Source organism: Sparus aurata, chromosome 16 (genome assembly GCF_900880675.1).
Source record: "Sparus aurata chromosome 16, fSpaAur1.1, whole genome shotgun sequence".
In the NCBI taxonomy this organism is placed as follows: domain Eukaryota; kingdom Metazoa; phylum Chordata; class Actinopteri; order Spariformes; family Sparidae; genus Sparus; species Sparus aurata.
In genome coordinates this window covers 17,930,540-17,952,914 of record NC_044202.1, presented here as the reverse complement: position 1 = coordinate 17,952,914, position 22,375 = coordinate 17,930,540, and the positions used below count along the sequence as shown (strand labels likewise).

General features: G+C 42.6%; 2 protein-coding genes and 1 long non-coding RNA gene across 6 annotated transcripts in view; 2 read left to right on the top strand and 1 right to left on the bottom strand.

Annotated features, from left to right (window-relative positions):
* The window catches only part of arhgef10 (Rho guanine nucleotide exchange factor (GEF) 10), a 55,586-nt gene extending 44,219 nt beyond the window's left edge, over positions 1-11,367 (top strand). For all 4 annotated transcript variants that reach the window (XM_030391959.1, XM_030391962.1, XM_030391961.1 and 1 more), the window contains 5 exons: positions 592-734; positions 2,925-3,099; positions 9,522-9,644; positions 9,896-10,414; positions 10,501-11,367. In XM_030391959.1, coding sequence (XP_030247819.1) covers positions 592-734; positions 2,925-3,099; positions 9,522-9,644; positions 9,896-10,398 — 944 coding nt within the window. In that variant the 3' untranslated portion in view covers positions 10,399-10,414; positions 10,501-11,367. The remainder of the gene's footprint in view (positions 1-591; positions 735-2,924; positions 3,100-9,521; positions 9,645-9,895; positions 10,415-10,500) is intronic.
* Positions 6,541-8,723, bottom strand: LOC115566201 (uncharacterized). Its single transcript, XR_003980958.1, has 3 exons — positions 8,214-8,723; positions 7,433-7,497; positions 6,541-7,261 (listed from the first exon to the last, which is right to left on the bottom strand). It is a non-coding gene; the product is annotated as an uncharacterized LOC115566201 (long non-coding RNA).
* Positions 11,368-13,589: 2,222 nt separating the features above from the next.
* Positions 13,590-19,461, top strand: kbtbd11 (kelch repeat and BTB (POZ) domain containing 11). The gene is made up of 2 exons (XM_030391964.1): positions 13,590-14,177; positions 14,749-19,461. The coding sequence occupies exon 2, from the start codon at positions 14,840-14,842 to the stop codon at positions 16,748-16,750; it is 1,911 nt and encodes a 636-aa protein (XP_030247824.1). The 5' UTR covers positions 13,590-14,177; positions 14,749-14,839; the 3' UTR covers positions 16,751-19,461.
* Positions 19,462-22,375: the final 2,914 nt, after the last annotated feature.

The following is a 22,375-nucleotide window of genomic DNA, read 5'->3' as shown; positions in this document are numbered from 1 at the left end:
CAACAAACCTACATTTCCTCTCATTTAGTGATTGAAATCTAAACTAGTGAATAAAATGGTAGCAGAAATGTAATGTGTTACTGCAAGTGGTGTTTCATTGCAGCAGAGCTGGCACTGTAGGTGCCCCGGCACATGTAGAACAGAGTGTGTGGGAGGTGTGTGTGGGATAGAGCTGGGCTCTGACTAATGCCTCGCAGCCCATCTATATTCATAGTGAAGGCTGTGAAAACCATCAATGGCCACTCCAGCAACATTAGCAGACTTATAAATGCAGATGGCCTTTTCAGACGACATTTATAAAGACGGAGTGACTATAACCCCGTCTTCCATCTAAAGTGTGAACCATCCCATTTTACTACATTACATGGAGAAAAAAAACAAAGGAGAATGCAATTTTTCAAATAGATGGTATGAACAATGCTGTACTATATGGTTAGTTGTGGCTTATTTTTCATCACACTGCAGCTTTTATTAGTTTTTCAACTGAATATATCCATTTTCTTTGCTTGCATATAAAGGAAAATTGGTCATACTGTAAATTTTCCCATTTGTTTGAATATTAAGATTTCGGTGCTGTGTTTGTTGTCACAGATGGTTTGTGGAGCAATGAAAAGCCCAAGGTGCTGAAGCTAGGAGTCCTCCCCGTCAAGGCCATGCTGGCTGTGGAGGAGCACCTCTGGGCTTCGTCTGGTGGACAAGTCTTCATCATCAGCACCCACACACACTGTATAGAGGTACGTAACCTAGCTCTGACGCTCTTGGGCTACTACTACATACCATGTCTACAGTACATCATAAAAGCAGCAGAGGAGAAGAGATAAGAGTCCAGTCTATTTTGAATGAGTATTATTCTTCAGGATATTTCCAAAGAAGCAACTTTACATTAAAGTATAAAGAAAGTCCGGTAGATAATGGCGTCTCATTTCCCTTCCTGGGGTTTCTTCTCTCCATATCCTGAAATATGTATGGAATTCTCCTATGTGTGTGTTCTGGCCTTGTTAAGGGAATGGAAGCACCTGCCTTGGGTCCAGGAATAGTAACCTTCCTCTGACATGCACTCACTCAATAATCTGTTTAGCCTCATTAAGCTCATTATGTCGGACCACCTGCCTGTCTCGCTCTCTTTTCCTCACTGAAGACTTACAGTTAGTCCAGAGTAGTAACTGTAACGGAAGTGGTTGCGAGAGGCTGAGGGTGGAGAGGAAGAAATTTGATATTAAAATAAGTGTGTGATAAATACTTAATCAGGGGCAGATAAAATATTAATTTCAATGGTTAGAATGTGTGATAAAAACAGAAATGCAGCATAACATGTACATTTGAAGCTCCTTCTTCGCCACGTTTTATCAGAACCCTGCACTGTCTGACACAGTTGTGAATGGACTCTCCTTAACCAAATATAACTCCACCTACATGTAGAGCAATGTGTGCAGAGATTATGTAACCGGTGGTGATGGAAAAAGCCCAGTTTATTGGTCTCCATGCACAGAGAATTCAAATATACACTCTGCACATTTTAGACTATTCCTGTTCACACTAATGAAAGAGAAGAAGAGTTAAAGAAAATGATTTATAAAGTTGATTTCTTTAATGATTCAGAAAATGTGCTTCCTGCGCTGACTTCACCTTACAGTCACATTATGTTTTGAAATATTGACATCACCACATAATAAACATCCTTGGTGAGTTTGACCACAAGAAATACATTGTTTTATATTCTATGTTGTCTATTGTAGAAACCTGATTCTTTTGCTTCCATTTGGATGCTAAAACATAATCACAGAGTCCTAGACCTAACAACCACTGACAATGCATGGGCTGATGTAGTCTAAACAGACTGACACAGACTTTCTGTGGGGTGATTGGTGTTATAAGCTGTTCAGACATATCTTTAGTTTGTAGTCACGCACGTCAAACAAAAGAGAGTCAAAGATTCACATCATAGTGGTGTCAAGTTTAGCCTCGGTTTGAAGTGTCACAAATAACAAAAATGAGTGCTGTTTGTGCATTAAAAAAAGAGCCTGTTGATATTTTATTAGAGTCATATTCAGGTACTGATCTCACCACAACAAACTAAATTCATAAACTGTTCATAGACTGTTATGGGTCATGTTGCTGGTAACAGTTTCTACAGGTCAGAGCTTTTCAAAAATATTTAAAACTGTTAAATGTATACATGTATATCATGTATACTTAATGCTCCTGAAGTAAATTTGTACAGCCTTATTGTCAGAAAATAAATTGCATAATCTGTCATGATGGGGAAATTTGACATGTTTTTGGTTTGATCATGGTGCCCCCTATCTTTGCTCTAACAGAATATTGTCTGTCTCTATAAATGGAAAAGTTGTTTCCATGCAGCCATTCAAATCACTTGGTTTTTAAACCATACATAGAGCAGTGACGTCAGAGTCAGGCTCATTAAGATGAACACGCATCTTTTTTAATGATCCACCAAACAAACATTCAACATGTAAAAGTGCTCTACCATCAATTTGCATGCTAGATGGCTAATTACTAGCTATAATCAGGTGCTAATCAGCTGCAGAACATTGTAGATAATTATTAGTATTATTTATTATGTAAGTTGACATGCAATTATGACTTTGGTCTGTTAGAAAGCTGATGTGGTCCTTACTTTTAATCCAGTAAGTTCCTCACCTCTTAGTTTTTGTGGGAGGAGATCGATTATTTTTTTTATTCAAAGGTCTCATATTCACTCATACTCATACACTTGCTTTTCTGTTTTAATCCACCTACACTCAAAACGTCCTCAGAAGTCTTACATTTCCCTTGGTGATATTTGTAATACCCTCACTCTTAATACGTTTATTGTTACTGTGGCAGTAGACATCCTCCCCCAGGCTGGATTTATTACAAATTCACAATAGCCAGTTGATAATGCTTCTGTCCCCTCCCTCCAGAGGCAGCTGGAAGCCCACCAGGAAGAGGGCATGGTGGTGTCCCACATGGTGGTGGCTGGTGTGGGCATCTGGATTGCCTTCAGCTCTGGTTCCACTCTGCGCCTTTTCCACACAGAGACCCTGGAGCACCTGCAGGACATTAACATTGCCACACCTGTCCACAACACACTGCCCGGTAAGACAAATGTTACTTTCATTTCTAGACTGACAGAATATCGTGGCTATCATATCATGGATATCAGGGACAAATATAATGCTAGTAACACAATGCCCAAGTGTGTAGTTCAAATATTCAGAATCGAAAAAGTTGCTTGGTTATACTATTTTCCCTTTGGCCTTTCCTTTTTGCATCTCATCCCTAACATTGCATTTTCGTTGGACAAGTAAAATCTGGTCGGGATCTTCTCATTCCATTTCCAATGTAGCCAGAAGGATGAAGTCATGGAGTTTCAAAATGTCAAATGAAACACGCACACACAAACAGCAGCTATTCTTGCAGGTGGTTCAAAAAATGGTTATGGTTATTCGTGGACAGTTACTTATGATGAAACATAATGAACTGTAGTATTCAGATGTTTTTGTCGTGTTGGTGAAGACCTTCATCATTGTGGTTTAACATTTAGTCATGGTGATTCTGTGCTTTTGCCACCATTACTGCAACAACAACCACCACCTTCGGATCTCTTCACCTGCCCTTGAGACTCAATCAGTAATGTGATCAGACTGTACGAGTCTGAAACCTTCCAGAGAGTGTCAAGCCCTCTGACGAAGAGCAGCACAGCATATTTGTTCTCTTTTTCGATATCTGATCTTGTGATCACATAATCAAATAAACATATTCAAATACAGCCCTGTGCATGTGGACTGTGATGTACGTCCCATGACCTCATGCTTTCTTAAGTGCTGTCTTACTTGGTGCCTTGTCTGTAATTAGCTGACATCAGTGTAGGTGCTCATCCAGACAGATGTTGTTATGGCAGGTCCTCTTTCAAAGTCTCCTTTAGTCTAAACAGTGAATCAGGAACCTCTCATTTTATCTCTCGTCACAGTGTTGCAAGGACATTTTTGACCCCATCAAGCCTTTTTTTAAAGCAACTTAGTCTGGGAAAGGAAGATCCAGACAAAATGTAAACACTTGTTTAAACAAATAATGGGACATCTTTTTGATAACTTGACAACATGAATTATGATATCTCATTGAAATATATAACATATCTGCAGCAGAGCTTGTACAGTTTGGAATAAAATAACATTTCTCAGCTTTCTGATGCATTAACGGTACCAAAGATCAAGAGCTTTGGTGGATTAATAAATCAAATTCCACTTAAAAGCAGAAATACCACTTTCTCCACTGATAAGTAAGCTTCATTGATCAGAGTGTGCGATGACATGACCTGCACAAATAGCAAAGCTCTGGGAAAGTGAGAAGTCTTGTCTTAGTAATGTGGGTTAAGTGAACTTGAAATGTGTTGATACAATACAACATACGCAACAATGTAGGAGTATCTCAAGGTTACTTCTTCCCTTCAACAGATCTCGTATAGCCGCAGTAATTCTCATGAGAACAGTGGTTTGTCCCTGCGTTGAAGGGCAATTTACTTTACTGACATCATTCCACTGTAATGTCTCACCTTTGATCTCTGCAAGGCGCTGCAGATGTAAACAGATGTAAACCCATCATTTACAGGTTGCAATCTCTGCAGAACAGTGTCAGAGGCGAGGCAGCGAGTTCATATCAGATGAGTTTAAATGTACGGAGCAAATATTTATTTTGGCGGCTCTGAATACCTTGATAACCTATGCTAATAGCAGAATGACTTACCATATTCGTAATGTGCAGTGTGCATGCAAAATTAAGGAGTGTATTGCATTCTACTGTAACAGTGTTTAGAGCTCTTGGTTCTTGAGCACTGACGTAAGTTTTGTTACTATGGAAATTGTTGTCATCACAGTAGGTGATTTTATATTTAGTCTGTGGCGGTTGGTTGTGAAACAGTTTCCTGCCATGTGTGTTTAAGCTGAACGGTTGTCGCCGAGGATGTTCAGGTCAAATGAAATGTACTGTCAGTGACAATCGTCCAAAAGTCATCAGAGCGGCCTGCTGCTTCGGATCTTGTAATCTGCCATGTTACATCAGCTTGACCCAAAAACCAACAGCCTAAAAGAATGATTTTCTTTTTTTTTTTTTTTTTTGAGGGGATATTTCTTGTGTTGATTCGAAGTGGGGACTCGTACGGTCCAATAGCCATTGCTTTTTGTCTCTATCTCCGTCATGCTGAGCAATGCAGACGGCTGTGTACTGGCGTGCGTTCCCTGAAGGATTCTCTGTAACGTCGTCTTGAACTTTTACATAAACTTGAAAAATGTTTTGATGCTTAAATGAGCTTTCAGTCCATGTTGTTGTTATGTGACGACATCTTTGGTTTAATCTGCATGCATGTCCCATTCTACAGTTAACGACTGGCCTGCAGTTGCTCTGCACTATCTCATCTTCAGCATCATTAGCAGTGCTGATATTAAGCCCAGCTTTGCCAAGACTGTGCACATTTAGTCTTCAGAGGGACTTCTTTATTACTGCTACAAGTAACATTCAGAAAAGGCATCAGAAGTATTTAGCTATAGAAGTGACAATGTGTTCAGAAATCAGCGTTTTCTAAACAGCGGTTGCCAGATTACACGTAATTAGCTTTATGGAGCTGGTTTTAAATGTCACTTAGCTGTTGAAGCGGCTATGAGGCTTACAAACAAGCTGCAACCGAGAGCCATCCACTCAAAGCTTTTCATACAACTAATTCAATATGGCATTGCAGAGAAATATGAAACAGTTGTGTAAAAATGTCAGAAATGACCGGCTGCTCATTTCAAACTGTGGGAGAATTTCACTCTGATGCCCATTGTTTAGAGTAACAAGAGGAAGGGTTTATGTCAGACAGATGTGAATGATAAAAGCAGCCTGCGTTGGGACCTCACTGCCCATACTGGCTAATGGGATCCATGCAACCGCAGAGGAAGCGGGTTCTGAGACAGACCACCACAGAATGGAAGCTTTCATCCTCTAGGCCTCTAAGAGCTCACTTCCTCTGATAACAGTATAGGGTGCCTGGACTGTCAGTCCGCATGGAAATCATACGTTTTTCATACTGTGTGGTTGTGATTTGGGTATTTTGATGAAACGGTTGCCTGAAGTCCACCTGTCTGCTTCTCTTTCTGTGCTCTGTTCTGATCTGTGCGTTTTCCAGAAGGCTCCACAGTGGTGTTTATCACTGGTGGCTGCTGCTGTGGAGCAGAGTGAGACCAAAAAATGTGCCGTTTCTGCACAAACTCTGATGTAATTGGAACTGCCAGCCAAACTGTTTGGACAGGAGGGGGACTGCATGCAATCGATGCATTACAGGCAAACAGTGACAGGTCTTTGATCTGCAGTGCTGTGCTCACATTGAGCTACAATAATATCAGCTTATCAGAAAGTGACAAGAAGTAACACTGTTCTGATTTCTGCATTTCCTCCTTTTACTGGAATTCATTATCACGACGGAGGGATATTACATTACAGACCCTGATGCAGCTGTCTGTTGCCTGCAGAACAGACAATCACGTTCACAATGAAGGACGTGGGGCGTTGTCTTCAGTCTGAAAGCCTTTATAAATGGTGCAGTGTTGAAATGCAGGAGGTGCTCTAGGAGGGGTTATCCTTCTCATGTTCATGCATGTTGGAGCAATTCTGCTAACTCCCGTCATTATGGACAGGAGTTCCTTATCCAAGCGTTAAACAGACAGCGGGCTAATAAGCTGTAATAGCAGTAATTTTCACTATAACTCATTGGTAGTGTTTGTTAAAGGATCCTATGCAGCTCATGTTTTAGAGTAATTGAGGGGTATAAGTCGTTGAGCTTGTTTCTCATGGTATTCCCAAGTCTTAATCACAGTATATACTGTATATCTAAATATACCTCTGTGTTAGACATCTTAAGAAATAGAAATACACATTGACTCTCTTGGATGATGGATTTGTTTATTCAACCCTTTTAATCTCTTTTCGGAGGTAAAGAAAGAAAAGGAATCCACATTACTTTGGGGGGAGCAATAAAATACTGAAATTAAAGAAAAGGTGTGGCAACTCATTATTGTAAGTGCAAATAATGTTAAAAAATTATTTATGAAGGAGAGGGTGATAAAAAGTTCTCAAGAAGGACTTCAAAAATCACCAATCCTCCATCAAAGCTGACTGGCCCATGATGATTTCTCAGCGGATGGTGGCTAGCTGGCTGGCTGCCGCGCTGAGGGTTAGTCTGCCTTTGTCTGCCACTCCGTGACCTAAATAGGCAGCCATGCGAGGCCTGATGGGAGACAAACATCAGGGGGGGTCGGTAAATAACACCTCCAGCTCTTCTTTGTTTGTACGCCACCATTGTTGATCACGTCCCGACATGGAATAGACACCTATGAGTGAACATCAACTCTCCAGGAGACACAAGGAATGAGTATGCGGGATAGGACTGGATACTCACATACTGTAGCTGCCGTGTAAAGTAACTCCGGTTAAAACTTGTCTGAACTTCTCCTTGGAAACATGCTAGATAGACAGGGAAATTGTGTTATGATTCATCTTGATCAGTGAGATTAACTTTCTGGCTCACCTACTAAAAGCTAATCGTGTTTAGCTTTTTTAATGGTATTCTATAGATGGCAATGTTGTCCACCACTTTGGTCCATACAGTAACTATTGGATAGATTTATTTGAAAATTTTATTCAGACTTGGGCTCCAACTAACATTATTTTGATTGTCAATTAATTATTTGTATTCCTCGATGAATCAATTAGTTGTTTGGTCTACACAATGTCAGAATTTTTTTTTTTTTTCTCAAATTTCATGTTTTGTCTAAAACCCAAATATATATTTAGTTTACTGTTATAAAGGAGTAAGAAAGTATTCACATTTACAGTAAGGAGCTGTAATCAGAGAATTTCGACTATTTTTCTTTAAAAATTTCTCAAACCCATTAATTGGCAATTATTTTAATACTTGTGAACTAATCGATTAATCATTCCAGCTCTAACACAAACATGTTAACGTGATAAACCAAAATGTTAAACGTTATACTTGCTAAACATCAGCATGCTAACTTTCTCATGTTGCCATACTAGCATTAGCATTAACATCAAAGCCCTTCTACACATTACATCCTCTCAGTCACTAACATGGCTCTTAGTATAGTTCTAACTTTGCCAAAAAATGTTGCCTGTAAAATTGGGTCCACGAAATTTAGAGCGAAGGCGCGCTCACTCACATTGTGCTGATCCGAGTTATTTCTAGGCCGATGTAGTGTATTATTGTAATGTTTGGGATTTGCGCCTCCCTCCTGCTGTTGGTTGTCAGGACTAAGTGCAGATCAAAGTGGAGCTCTGGTGTAGGATCAGGGCCAGAGCTGGGCCGTGTTGACGTTCACTCTGGGTTTATTTTAGTTCACCCTCTGGGTGGGGAACTCCAAATATTATGAAAGGAGGAAGTTGAGCAAGGCCCCCAACCAGCAGTATGTGTGTTTCTGCTAACTCTGGGCCCTCATTAGAAGCACATGTGGGCAGAACTCAGGGTCCAGTCTTCAACTGTACCTGCCTGCCTATCTGGCATGATTCCTGGAAGTGTGGCAGTATGGCGTGTGTGTGCCCCATGCAAGGGGTCAGCCTTAGTGAGGGGGGTCAGGCTGGGAGACTGGCAGTAATTTTTCCTAAAGCCCAAGAGGATTACTTGGAGGGAGGAAATTCAAGTCAAGCTGTTACAGCAGTAATGACTCATGACAGTCTCGCCTCCCACATAGCAGCACTCAAAAGGCTGTTTTTTTCAAAACCCCAGATTCTTATTACCATCATAGAAAATGATGATAAAGATGTCTGACTAGGTACTGCTGGTTGCACATCTTTTTCCTGACAAAGCTCCCGTGTGGGGATGGTCTGCAACGAGTGCCAAATTCCACATAATAAGTCACCTAACACAGCTAGCCTGACTTTATTGCATCCTTACTGAAAGGTGCTGTTAACTTAACAATCAGGGCTTTCACAGTGCAGAGAGGCATCGCAGTGATTCTTCTGACCAGGACGGAAGGGAAAAGGTCAGATCAGATTGTCCCGTTGTAACTGCCTCAGAGGCAGAGCTCCTTGCTTAATTACAGCATTACGCTTCACTCATTCGGTTACATAACACTTTTGTGTTTGTTTGTTTGAGTCAAAGTGGACCATAATGGGGCATTTTTCCGTGTTCAGACACTTGAAAAGAGCTGCTTTTATCCAGGCTCCTCTTTTTCGTTGCCCTGGAGACAAATAACCGTTGTTGCTGCAGAAATGCCCCCACTCATGGAATACATCACCGCCCCCTCCCTCCGATGTTCTTTTTCTGATTTTACAGGATACACAAGTGTGCATGAGCGCGGTGCATTTGTGTAAGCTCTAGCAGGTCATGCTTGACACCGTTAATCACTCAGGGTGGAAGAATATGTTTGCCAAGAAGCGTTCATCTGCTGTTTCTCTCAGTATTTCAGACTAAATTGAATGTACGTGAGATTAAACCAGTGTTATGCTTTTTTGTGTCTTTTACTCCATAGGTAACCAGAGGGTGTCAGTGAGCAGTCTGCTGGTCTGTCATGGTCTGCTGCTGGTAGGGACCAACCTGGGGGTGACTGTGGCCCTCTCAGTCCCCAGACTGCAGGGGATCCCCAAGGTCACAGGTAACCCTGAGACATTACTGTATCACTATTTAAATGAAAAGGTAAAAGTAACAAATACAAATGGGAGATGATTAAAAGCCTTTCAGTAGTATTGGAAGTAAATGTACATGTATGCAAACTGGAGAATTATTATTATATATTTGGCAACTGAAACATTTATAAGTGTTATATACAGTATTTATATCCTCAGATGTACAGTTAGGTGTGTGAAATGTCTTGACGATTATTAAAGTGTCTGTTCTTGTTCTCAGGTCGAGGTATGGTGTCCTTACACGCTCATAACGGACCAGTCAAGTTCCTGACTGTGGCTGCTGCAGTCTGTAACCGGCCCTCTGGCCTGCCATCCTCCACCCCTCCCACCTCAGTCCAGTCAACGGAGATAGATGACGGGGAGAACCCCCAGCCCCCGTCAGATTCAGCCCTGACTCCCCCTCAGGGTCGGGGTGTGTGGTTGGGAGAGGCGGGCTGCACCACCATGGCTCTCCAGGACTCCCTGTCATCATCCTGCGGCTCCCTAGCTCCATCCCAGGGCTCCTTGGAGCACGGGCCCGAGGACGGGGCCCTTTACGACGTGCTCCACGACCCAGCACATCACCAGAAGGGCCGGCGGACCAGCAAGGTGGATGTCAGCTCTTTGTTGGTGGTGTCTGGCGGTCTGGGCCACCGCAGGGTGAACAAAAAGACCAAACAGTCTCGCCATGAGGACACCACCTCTACCATCATGGTCTGGCAGATACCTTTGCTCAACATGTGACAACAATAGCACCTTGGTAGGGAGGACACTTAGCCAAATACAAGAAAATGTACTGTCTTACTTGTAAAAGCATTTGAACCTTTATTCTCTGTCTCTTTTCAGGTTAAAACAAAAGAGGGAAGTCCGGTGTAACACTTCAATCAAACCAGCGACATGTCTTATGAAGCCAGAAGTGCATTAAGGATAATCCACAATGTTGCAATGATGTTTCTAATGATGTCTCCTCCCATTAAAAACCAGAGAAAGGATCAATATAACCACTCAATCATGATGCTTATCGACCCAGACAGCACACTCAAGACCAGTCAAAGGATATACTGTGCCTGTTAAGGATGTACTTGTTTGAAAACACTGAAAGGTCTCTAATGTTACCCTCTGATGAAGTTGGTTGTTCTGTAACGTGGCTAATACTTAACTCTCCAGTGTTTGTGCCATGCCAGTTGGCTGTATAGGACTGCAGTATTTAATCAGTATTGAAACGAGGAATGAGAAGATGGGAAAAGATGGGGGCTTTTGAATCTGTTACATGAAAGTTTTATTTAGATCGGTTGGACCTTAGGTCAGCTGTCAAGGCCAGAGTTGTAAATATGGAGTAAGACAACTCAGGATTACATGTGTGTGAGTTTTATGGTCAGAGATGGTTTCTGTGTTCATATGGAATCCTTTTACTATTGGACCAGCTTGTCCGGTGCTACCACCATTCTATAGAGGAAATGGATTAAAAAGGTGAAATATTGATGACTGAATTAGTTTTGCGAAGGCCTTGATGAGAATCCCTGGCTGGCCAGGTTTCTGTTCATAAAGGGATGAACGAGTTGTTATGAAGAGGAGAGTTTCCCCCCCCCGACCACATCTCTGTGTTTCACATAAGAATATTTAAAAAAAAGACAAACAGCTTTATACTTTTGTGTCATTTTGTATGTACTTCTGTTATATGTATTAACATTCATAAACTGTTTCATGGAGCAACCCTGTGGTCTTCGTTTCAGCTTCATTTTTCAAAGAAGCATGCATTTCTGTGAGGTTTAGCGACCATTTAAAAAGAATAAATAATATTGTACCCCGCAGAACTTTTAATAGTCTCTCTCTCTTCCTGGGAGATGCAACTTTACTGCCTGAAGCTAACAGATTTGAAGCATATTTAAGACATGCAAGAGGAAAAAAGTGTCAGTGTGCCTATTTTTCTTTGACTCAAGCAAACCTTGTACTCCACTCTGCCTGCCATCAGTTCATGCTGGGACTAGCAATGTGCCTGAGGGGCCACAGGAACTGATCCTGATACAGCTCTTCCGGGATTTCAATGCTCATTTCTCCCACTGCCGAACAGAGAGGGTCAAGACTTGCTCTCTCTTGTAACGCCCACGTCCACTGTTGCACAACCATTACCGGTTCTAACAAAAATAGACAGGATGATTTCAGGTTGTTCCCATGCCACAATCCACAGCGCCACAGGCTTATCCCAAATATTACCCGATCTGATGCTGACTTGAAAGATAATATTTAACTTCTCCAACTGAATACTGGCTTGTGTTATTAACTAAACATGGCAACACCTCCTTCGCCCTGTTTCAAACGAGTAACCCAGTTATCAGTTTGTCTTGTTGGGCGTTGCCACTGGTCGCATATCAAGACAGCTCTGCAACTGGAAGTCATTTGTTTTCCCCCTGACCCTGAGGTTTCCATGGCGACAGCTCATTTTGTGTATCAGTCCAGAGCGAGGCTTTGTTCTCGGAATATCTGACATTAAAACCTCCCAGCTGAATGGCCTCTAATCTCACGGGGCTGATAGTTGTGTGATGCCCTTGCGGTGGCTCCCCCCTCTATTTTTGCCTCTGAAGGCCAGTTGTTGAAGACACGCGTTCCCCTCGGTGGAGAGGTTATGGACCCTGGATAAGAATGTCTGCTACTGCTTCTGCTGCTGCTGTTGCCCTGCGAGGCCATACTATTTCTAATCAGGCCTTTTGAGGTTTATTTGCCTCTGCGCCTCTTTTATCACTGTAGTAACACTTCCAGTTCCAAGGTTACACATCGCAGTGGTACAGCATGTTGCACACAAATATGCAACATGCTGCATCTCGTCCGGTTCGGGCTGTAACTCTCGGAGGAGTTATTCAGAGAAGGTTTCCAAAAGGAAAGTGTGACTCATATTTCCAGAGCATTGTTGAGCCTCACTATCAATTTATTTTAGAGAGCGATCGTGTCAGTTCTGCAGACATTGTGATAAACCGTCCAGTCCACAAACAGGTGGACTAATGGAACATTTATAGATTTTTGGATAGTGTTCCGTAATATAAAATCCCTGCGGGGGCTCAGACAATCTGGTATTTAATTTGACTTTAAAGGCGCACTGTGGAGTTTCGGCTGAGTCGGTGGAAAGATTTATTTATAAACAGAAACGGTCCACAAAAGAAAACGTAGTTCACGCAACCATGTTTGAAACTGTGTGGAAATTGTCGGGGCCTGTTGCAATGTTGTTTGCCGACAAATCGGCGGCCGTCATTTCATCTGGCGCGTCCAAATATTTAATGGTGCACCACGTAGTTTTGGGGAAGAAATTTTGAATCAGACAAGAAAGATCTTTTGTTACCCGAACAAGCTAAATAAACAAACTCTCTTTGTTTTCATGACCGAATAAACAAACTGACCTTAAAGAACAACAAAACTCCATACTGTTTTACTTTGCTCATATTTGGCGGACCCTGCCACCTTTCAGATAGTGTGCTGCTGGGAACCTTAATTTTCTCTGAGAAAAGCTTGTTTATTCACATATGAAAACAATAAATATGTCTTTGTATCATTATCTCACTCATAGTGTAAAGTTAAGTTTGAATATGTTCTCCAAAACTGCACAGTGACCCTTTTAGTGTTGATTCATGATGGCATCAAATATCTAAGAAATAAAAATAAGTACATGTATTGCAAATGTGTTTTGCTGACTAATTGTAGGATCTGCGAAAGTAAACAAACCCTCTAAATGAATTAGAATCATGCTCCCACAGTATTCACCATTACCACTGTAATATTCTAATAGAAACTGTATCTTAAAGAGTTCATTTATATACATTTTCCTGATTAAAATGGGTTAAAATGAGGGTAATTTCCTATGTATTCCACCCCCTGACCCTCCCACCCACCGTGGTACCCAGGACGGGGATGATGCTTGGAGGAATGTCGCATCTCCGGGATGCGTCCGGCGCGCGCACAACAGATGGAGCCTCGTGCTCCTGCTGTGGAGTGTAGGGTTAACGCCGCCTGGAGGAGGCGTGGTTTCGATCAATGATGACCGCCTCACTGTAGTCAACTGTAAAAACGAAAACAAAAAAAAATCACAGTCACGGGCAGGTCCGAGCGTCTCCTCCTCTCTCTCTCTGCCCTGCTGTCCCGCTCTCCTGGACGAGAACATTTTTAAAGACGCGAATCTTGCGCAGCAGCAGGAGCAGCAGCAGCAGCTCTCCCCACCACCACCTCCACCTCCACCGGAGGAAATTACTTTGCGAGAGGCTGATCTTGAAGGAGGCGCGACCTGAGATGACTGTGTGATCGTGCCTGCGCGGTGACTGTGTGTCAGTGCGGGAGCGGAGGAAACAACAGTTGTGCGGGGTCGATGGGGAAACAAGGTGAACGGGTGGGGGTGAAGACGCGGCTGGAACTGTCGGTGAAGTGAGTCCGTCCAGGCTGCTTCATCGGGATTGCGACTGTCTTACGTAACTGGGCTCTGTGGAGGGACGGGCAGGGGAGCTGCTGGTGCCGAGCCGTTTAATCACAGCGAGGGAACACAGGTAGGTCACTTCAACACCGCCACTGGACACAGATCCTCATGCGTGGTTTTCTAATTTGACTGAAATCGGGCGTGCGTAAAAAAAACCCCTCCTATTCCTCTCTGATCTGACTGACTGACCGACGCTGCTCTCTCAGCGTTTGCCCGGCGTTACGCGTCAGTCAGACTTTTGATAACATTACATACGCCCTTTTCCAGTCTATTAGAGATTAATTCCTCCATCAGCGCGACACCATTTGCGCATGCGCTCTGAATGTGGCCAGATTAACACAAATAATGGACAGGCAGGGTGATTATTGTAGTAGGTCAGGCAGTTTACAGCCTCAAGAAGCTGCATGTTAGGACTAAGCTGTGGATGTTGCACGGGAGAAGTCAGTGCCGCTGCAGTTGATGACACGTCCAAAGCCTACAGGAGTGTATTACACAGAGTGGTTGGCAGTGGCACCTCAGAGTAATTCTTTCCTCTAGATTTCACAGTTTTCTAGCTGTTTGTTATTAGAGAAAGGGCGCCCCTTAGAGAACGTGGAAGTCTTTACAGCTCCGAGGCTCATTTTCCCCTCTTCTCCTTGTAGGTGAAAGGAGAGCAGCACAGCCTGAAGTTTGTCCATCCACCCAGCATGGTCGCTGAAGACGCCCCCTCCCATCCCCAGTGAGAGCATCAAGATGAACGAGGGCCACAGGCAGGGAGGAGGGACCATCACCGTGGAGGCTGATGTCATCCTCCACGCCGTGAACCCCGACCTCGTCACGCCTTCTGACAAAGACGGGAGCTTATGTCCAGGTTTCGTCCAAGGATTCCTGCAGGACGAGCAGGAATTCAGCCCCTCTCCGGTGTTTGAGAAGGAGTACCTGTTGGACGGAAGACTGATGGAGAACAACCACATCGATCACCAGAAAGGTAACGGCTCGTGCATTCCAAGGACTGATAAGCTTCACCTCTCCAATGATAAAGGAGCTCCGGATCTTCCTCCTCACGCTGACACCGCTGTGTCCAATCACATTTCCGGCATGCAACAAAATTTTGCAAGCGGTGGGATCCACAATGGCGCCAGAGCTAAAATGTCTTACAGTGCAGATTCCCCGGGCCAAGCCAAACAGGAAACTGATTGGTCAGTCCTGAAATCGAACCTCGAGCGCAGGGACAGCAGCCAGGAAGCTGAAAATGCACAGTCTAAAAAAGAGCCGGATTTAGTCATCGAAGTTGGCGGGCAGACGCTCAAAGCTCACAAGTCTGTCCTGGCAGAGAAGAGTGACTATTTCAAAGCGCGTCTGTCACGAGACATCCTCAAAGTGAAGGGCATGAGTTACAAGACTTTGTCTACGTTGGTAGACTATGTTTACACCTCTCGAATGAATGTTTGCAAGGACAATGTCGTAGATGTCATCACAGGGGCAAAAATCCTCCAGATCCCCTGTGCCGTCCAGGCGGCCATGGACTCCATGTCTGCGCAGGTCTCTGCAGAGAACTGCTACGAGATTCTCACCATCGCCAAAAAGCAGCGGCTGAGTGAACTGAAGGAGACCGCCTACGGATTCATGAGCGACAACTTCCTCCAGGTCCTCAAAGACCCCGCTGTGTACGGTCGCCTGACCGGATCCGAGAGGGATCTGATCCTGAAGAAGAGAATGGACGGGAGGAAGACTCTGATGGTGGCAGAGACAAACGATGTGTTCGACCGAGTCGGGAGTCGGCCGCCGAGCCGCTGCGGCAGCCGGCCACAGAGCCCTCTGTCGGTTGGATCTTTGGAGGAGAATCATATGATATACTACTTTAATGAAACAGCAAATGACTGGAGACCTCTGACTTCAATTCCCGAAGACTTGAACACTAAAGGGTGCGGGATCTGCACCATGTATAACTACCTGTTTGTGGCGGGGGGGATAAAGGGCTATGGGGACAAGGGCAAGGTTTCAGACAAGGTCTTCTGTTACAACCCCATAACCAACAGCTGGGCTGAGGTGCGACCTCTGATCCAAGCTCGTGCCCAGCTAAAGCTTGTTTCTATGGATGGCCACCTGTATGCAATTGGAGGAGAATGTTTGTTCACAGTGGAAAAATACGACCCCCGCATGGACCGCTGGACCACGATAGCCCCCTTGCCCAAGGGAGCCTTTGCAGTGGCCCACGAAGCCACAACCTGCAGTGGAGAACTTTACGTCTCGGGAGGCTCTCTCTTCTACCGCCTCCTCAAGTACGAACCCAAGAGGGATGAGTGGCAGGAGTGCCCCTACAACAACAGCAGGAAGAAGTCCACCGACATGGTGGCATTGAAAAGCTTCATCTACCGCTTCGACGTCAACCGCGAGCAGGGGATCACCGTTTTCAAGTACAACACCATTGTGAAAATGTGGCACGATTGCGCATCGCAGAGGCTTGGAAGTCATTTACCCTTCAGGTGTGCCGTCATCGGGAACTGCATCTACTGTGTGAACAAAAGCCAGACTCTTCAGTTCATAGTGGAGGAGGAGAACGCCTACTTTGTCGAGGAGCCGCTGAGGGCACCTCTGGAGGCGAAAGGCATCCTTTTCCCTTTTGTTCTCACTTTGCCTGACAAGCCTGAAAAAGTTACATAGTGTATGTGTGTGTGTGAGTGTGTGTGATCCAGAGTAACGCAATAAATGTGTCATAGCAAAACTGGAAATAGCAGAAGACCTTATATACACTCTTCAGTGTCGGCTTTCTATCTCAGTGTCTCATTGCCTGCTTGCGATGGAATGTGTGTATTTGCATGGCAAATCAATGTGTCTGCAGGGTGAAGCCTTAAAAGGAAAACTTTTTTTTTTTAGTGTGGAATGAATGAATGCAACAGTGTTGGTACCCAAAGTAGATCATGACATGATGACAGTGACTGTAGGTTATTTTTGTGTATTTCCTGTGTTCAGTTTGGTTTGGTGCACTTTTGTAGTTAGAATAGATATTATATTATAGAACATAGAACTTATATAGTAGACTGGTGACTTTGGTAACAAAAACAAGCGTTCTGTTGAAAAGTTGTATAAAAATGAAAGAAAGGAAGAAGTTGTCGTGCGCTTTATGGAAGATGCAACACAGGTTCTATGCAAATGAGACTGTAAACAGGTGTGTCTGCTGTAATGCTGTGCTATTTAACAGTCACTATAATTGGAAACCGACTATTTTTCCTTTGTGATTAGTCGATACATTTGGTCAAGGAAATGTCAGATAATTGTGAAAAAAACAGCCCCAAACACAAAGCAACATCATTTTTTAAATATATTTTAAAGGAAAGCCTGAAAGTATCCTATTTGGGAGATGGAAAAAAGCAATCGTTTGGCTTTTTTTCTGGAAATAATCTTAAAAAGATATGTTATGATTGTTTTCTGTCAATCGACTTATCAATTAATCGACTAATGGTTCCAGCACGACTCAAACTCCAATCAGCCTTGACTTTGAATTAAATTTATGATGGACGGTGAAGTTACAGACCATGAAAACAGTCTCACACCACAGAAATATTCCCTTTGCAAAGCACTTATCAGCATATTGTACCCACTTCTGTTCAGGGGACATCATCAGTCAAAGCAATTACCGTCACATTTCAACTCAGTGTCTCCAAGAAGCTTAAGTCCATCATGACAGACAGAGGCTTCAGATTGTTAAAACAAAATCTAAGTTATTTAGGTTTTAAAGGTGCACTATGCAAGGTCCTCAGTGAAAAACATTCACAAGCTAAAGTTCTCAACATAATGTGAGGAACAGTTCTGACATTTCTGACATTATGGCGTTTGTGCATTGTGTGGCAGACATATCTACTGACCTTAGCATGCTAACCAGCTAGCCCCAGTCCAATTCTCCTGTGTAACTGGAGCAACACCTCCCTGGTGCTCAGCACTCCCAGTCCGGACCGTTAGCGGCACTGATAACTGAGCTAACTAGCTAATGGCAGCTACAATTAGTAGCAGTTAGCCTGCATGCTACATGCTGACCCCTATTTGTTTTGTGTATTTGTCTTACATATTGCACCTTTAATCGTACATTAATAACATTTATTTTTAGATGCAGAATGTGCTATTATTATTATTATTATTATTATTATTATTATTATGCTTACAGTGTGTACTCACTGGTGTCAATTTCTATGTTAAGCACATCTGCCTAAGAGAAAATAACATTTCAGTCAGGCTAAAATACATCTACGGAACTAACAAAGACTTCCATGTGTCTTGTGGATTAAAGGTGCAATATGTATGAATATGAATTATCAACATAATGTGGAGGAATTTAAGTTGTGACTTTATGACGCCTGTGTATGGTGTTGCAGAGATATCTACTGATGTTAGCATGCTAACAGGCTAGCCTTGGCACCTCCAGGTCCAAAAGCTCCCGTGTGCAAAACTCCCCAGGTCCTCTGAGCTCCCAGTCTGGACCACTAGCTGCACAGCTGGCTGAGCTAACTGGCAACAGTTAGCAGCAGTTAGCTGTTGCTATGGCGATATGCTGCCCCCTTTTTGTTTTGAGTATGAATCAGACAGATTGACAGTTCTTGCATAATGCACCTTTACTGTAAGTTCTTTCTAAAATGCGTTCCTCTGACCAGACCACAGTCAAGTAAAAGATAAAGCAATATTTGTTTTGGCTTGAAGAAGGCCACCATGTTTGCTGCTAACATGCACAGGGAAGTTAAGGGAAAGCAAGCCATTCACAATACATGAAGATGCATCTTTTGTATCTTTCTTTTATAGTATGTTTTCAAGGACAAAGCAACAGGTTCAACTGCTATCAGGTTTCTTCATTAACCACATGAGCCGTCCTTTAGGTCAAAGGTTACATCCGATTCTACAGTGCTGCAGCGTGATGAGGCCAAACAAGATATCCTGCTGTCATGACACTAACAGCCCCGTGTTCCTCTTGCATCAGTGCTCATTGATACCAGTTTTGCTCTAAAAGTCCTTCCTTTAGACATTTAACAGTACTTGTTTGCTGCTGCAATAACAGTGGGAGTTTTGTATGGAAGCTAATGCTGATATATTCTTGAAACAATTTGCTTTTGATAACATTTGTACGAGTGTCTCCAAGCGGTCAATGTGACAAGAAAAAAAATGGATGTGGTTTTGATATTTCGCTGGCTGGCATCTGTAATTTTGTGAAGTTTTGTATGGATTTGGTAGTTTTGGATCTGCTGCTGTGATGGACAGTAAAGTGATGCAATGCTCGGCAATGGCTTCCTGTTCAAGGTATATGGAGTAGGCTAACAAATTGGCTGTTGGATAATGTATATCAGTCAGAACTAAGTGCTTCAAATAAAATATTTTGTGTCTGAAAATGATCTGTTTGTTTTGATATGTCTTTAGCATGGTGGGGGAAAGTGCCGCAGTGTCTTGGCTAATCTACATGGAATAGAGCTGCCATCTGGTGGATTTGGACTGTAACTGCACTCTGACATACGCTCATGCCCAGCAAGGCATTTTAAAGAGTGTCCAATGTCAACATGATTAATATTACAAGCAAATCACCTGCATCATCATCTAATCAAGAGTCAGGTATCCTACTTAGTATGCGAGGTTACAAAATGCTGATGGAAGCCCATTTCCACCACCTTCATTTTTTATGTTCATCAGAGTGGGTTTTTCAAACTGATCATAACTTATTATCTTATTATTTTGTTTTTATTTTTATAATTGTTGGCAGAGATGTAGACTCACGGTTTGCTGACCTCAGACTCGACTTGGACTTAGAAGTTAAACTTGTGACTTGATGTGACGTGACATGTGATGACTTGACTGACTTGTCTGTGTTCATTTCATTTTCGGTTCTTTTGTTTGTTTGTTTCAGTCTAGCTGTCAGTACTTCACCGATTAAAGTGAAGGGAATAGTTTTTTGAATAAGAAGAAATTCAGAAATACATTTTTCATTATGATTTAGTTTTTTGTTTGATTGCATTCATTTCATTGTGTATTAATAATACAATAATAATACAATTTCAATTAATTTTCAACTTTTGTTTTGTTTTTACAGGTAAGCTAGATTGGTCAATAATGTCATGATTAGACAGGTACTAATACCTTACTTTGTACCAGTCTCAGTCCCAACTTGACTTGACTTGGGACCAGATTGCTTGAGTTGCATGTCTGATTACAAGACATTGTGCCTAATAATTACAAATACAGCAAATTATGTTGCAATTATGTCTTCCCGTCATAGTTATAATACAATTTTTCACAGGTTCCTGAGAATGGTGAGATGATTATGATATAAATCGTATTTATGACAGAACGTCTAACTGCATGAAAAAAGTTGGTAAAAATAAGGGTGCCTTATCAAATGTTCAAATTTGTTTGACATTGTATACTTAACTTAAGCTCCAAGTAACTGGAGCAATCTGTAATGTGCAAATAAATCTGCCATCCTTTAATATAAAGGGTTTAACTGCTTCAAATGTTGAGAAAACACATTGATGCAATACAAACTTACACCACTTGAGGGTGCTGTTTCCCTGCTATCAGCTGCAGAGAGCTTTTTATAGTTCAGAGTCGCTTCATATTAATGTGAAAATGAAGGTCCATCTTCACTTCACAGACAGTCAAAGGTCAGTATCAGGTAACAATGTTGTCTGGATTGCAGGTGAATACTGATGAACATCAGAAGATAAAATAATGGGACATTATAATAGATATGGCTTCAGCATAATTAACTCTATATAGCTGTGTTAAAGGTCCAGTCTGTTAGGGGGAAATTGGGCGGGATTGAAAAAAAATTATATGCTTCTGTCAGAAATGCAATATAACATTCATTAATGTCCTTTCATTAGTGTATAACCACCTGAAACTAAGAATATGATTTGCTACCTCAGACTGAGCCTTTTAAATAGACAGAGGCAGCAGGTCCTCTTCCAAAGATTCCGCCATCAGTGTTTACTGCACATTCATTTATTATTTGAGGCCATGATATTAACATTTGCCGCCACATATTGATTTTACTCACTCACAGAACAGCACCCGTCAGTGAATAGCATGATGTAATATACCCTGATACAGTGGATGCGATGTGGTTTTTATTCCGCCGGTAAAACCAACGAAGAAGAGGAGAAGGCCTATTTAACGCAGTTTGCTTGGCTCTAAGTAACTTCCTCTGCGAAGAAGACGGCTGACAGGCCTTGAAGCCAGTTTTTGTCGTCAAGCTAACATTGTGAAAGACGTGTCTGTTAAACGGTCATAAAAGCCTCACAAACCCCCCGAAATGACTCGTTTTACTGTCAGAATTAGGGAAATTCGGTCCAATAAAATTTGGAGAGTTTAGAAGAGCTGCCTGATAACATTTCATCCTCGTCCAAGTTAGCCAGGCGCTAAACCGGAAGTTAGTCTACTCGGACAGCGGAAGTCTGGGGTGCGCATGCTCTGTGGCACCACAGTTAGAAAACCACCGCCACAATTAATAGAGATTCTGTGGGAAAAAAATGTGCCATGTTGCCTCATCATGTTTCTACAGGAGCCCAGAACAAACGCTGGCTCTAGACGAGGTTTGTGTTTTCAGCACCCACTGCAGGGCAGGGTGAGACAAGGGGTCAGTCAGTTGGTTGTAATCTGCAACCTTACAGCTATATTATACTAAATTCTACACACTTGACCTGTAATAACTGCATTAATAGGCCTTTATTATGTCTGTATCAACTCAGAATGAAACAGGCAGATCTGTTGCTGTGTTGTCTTTAGAATGAGACATACTGGGAAAGGGTTAAATAAGAGAGCTGAAGTTCAAGCCCAGACATCCTCACTTGTGGTTAAAAGGGTAACCGGCAACTATAGGATAACGGCCATCATTTGTCAAACAACATGAGGTGACCTGGCTCAGAGCGGTCCCTCATCTTGTTTCTCAGTCATTCCTCTCCTCGCATCCTCAGTCACTCCTCAGTCACTTCCAACTGAGAATCAGGGGTGGCAGGAAAAGACGTGAGGAAAGAGTCGTCGAGGCAACATGTGTTTTACAAAAATGAGACGTCCGTGAGGAGAGGAAGAGGCAAAAACACAGAGAAATGAGAAGAGCCCCAAGCGGAATGGGACCTCGGGCAAGAAACAACAAACATTTCTCCATGGTGAGTTTTACTTCTATGCAAAATATAAGTCCATTTTTCTGTGACATGACAGAACATAGTAACAGTATCACCAAACTAAGTCAATGTCAGTTATACACCAGTATCTGTCTGAAGTTTGCGAGCAGCATTATTTGCCAGTCATACTAGACCG

Bases quoted from the DNA above. Each gene is read 5' to 3' on its own strand.
- kbtbd11 (XM_030391964.1), top strand. From the start codon at position 14,840: ATGAACGAGGGCCACAGGCAGGGAGGAGGGACCATCACCGTGGAGGCT.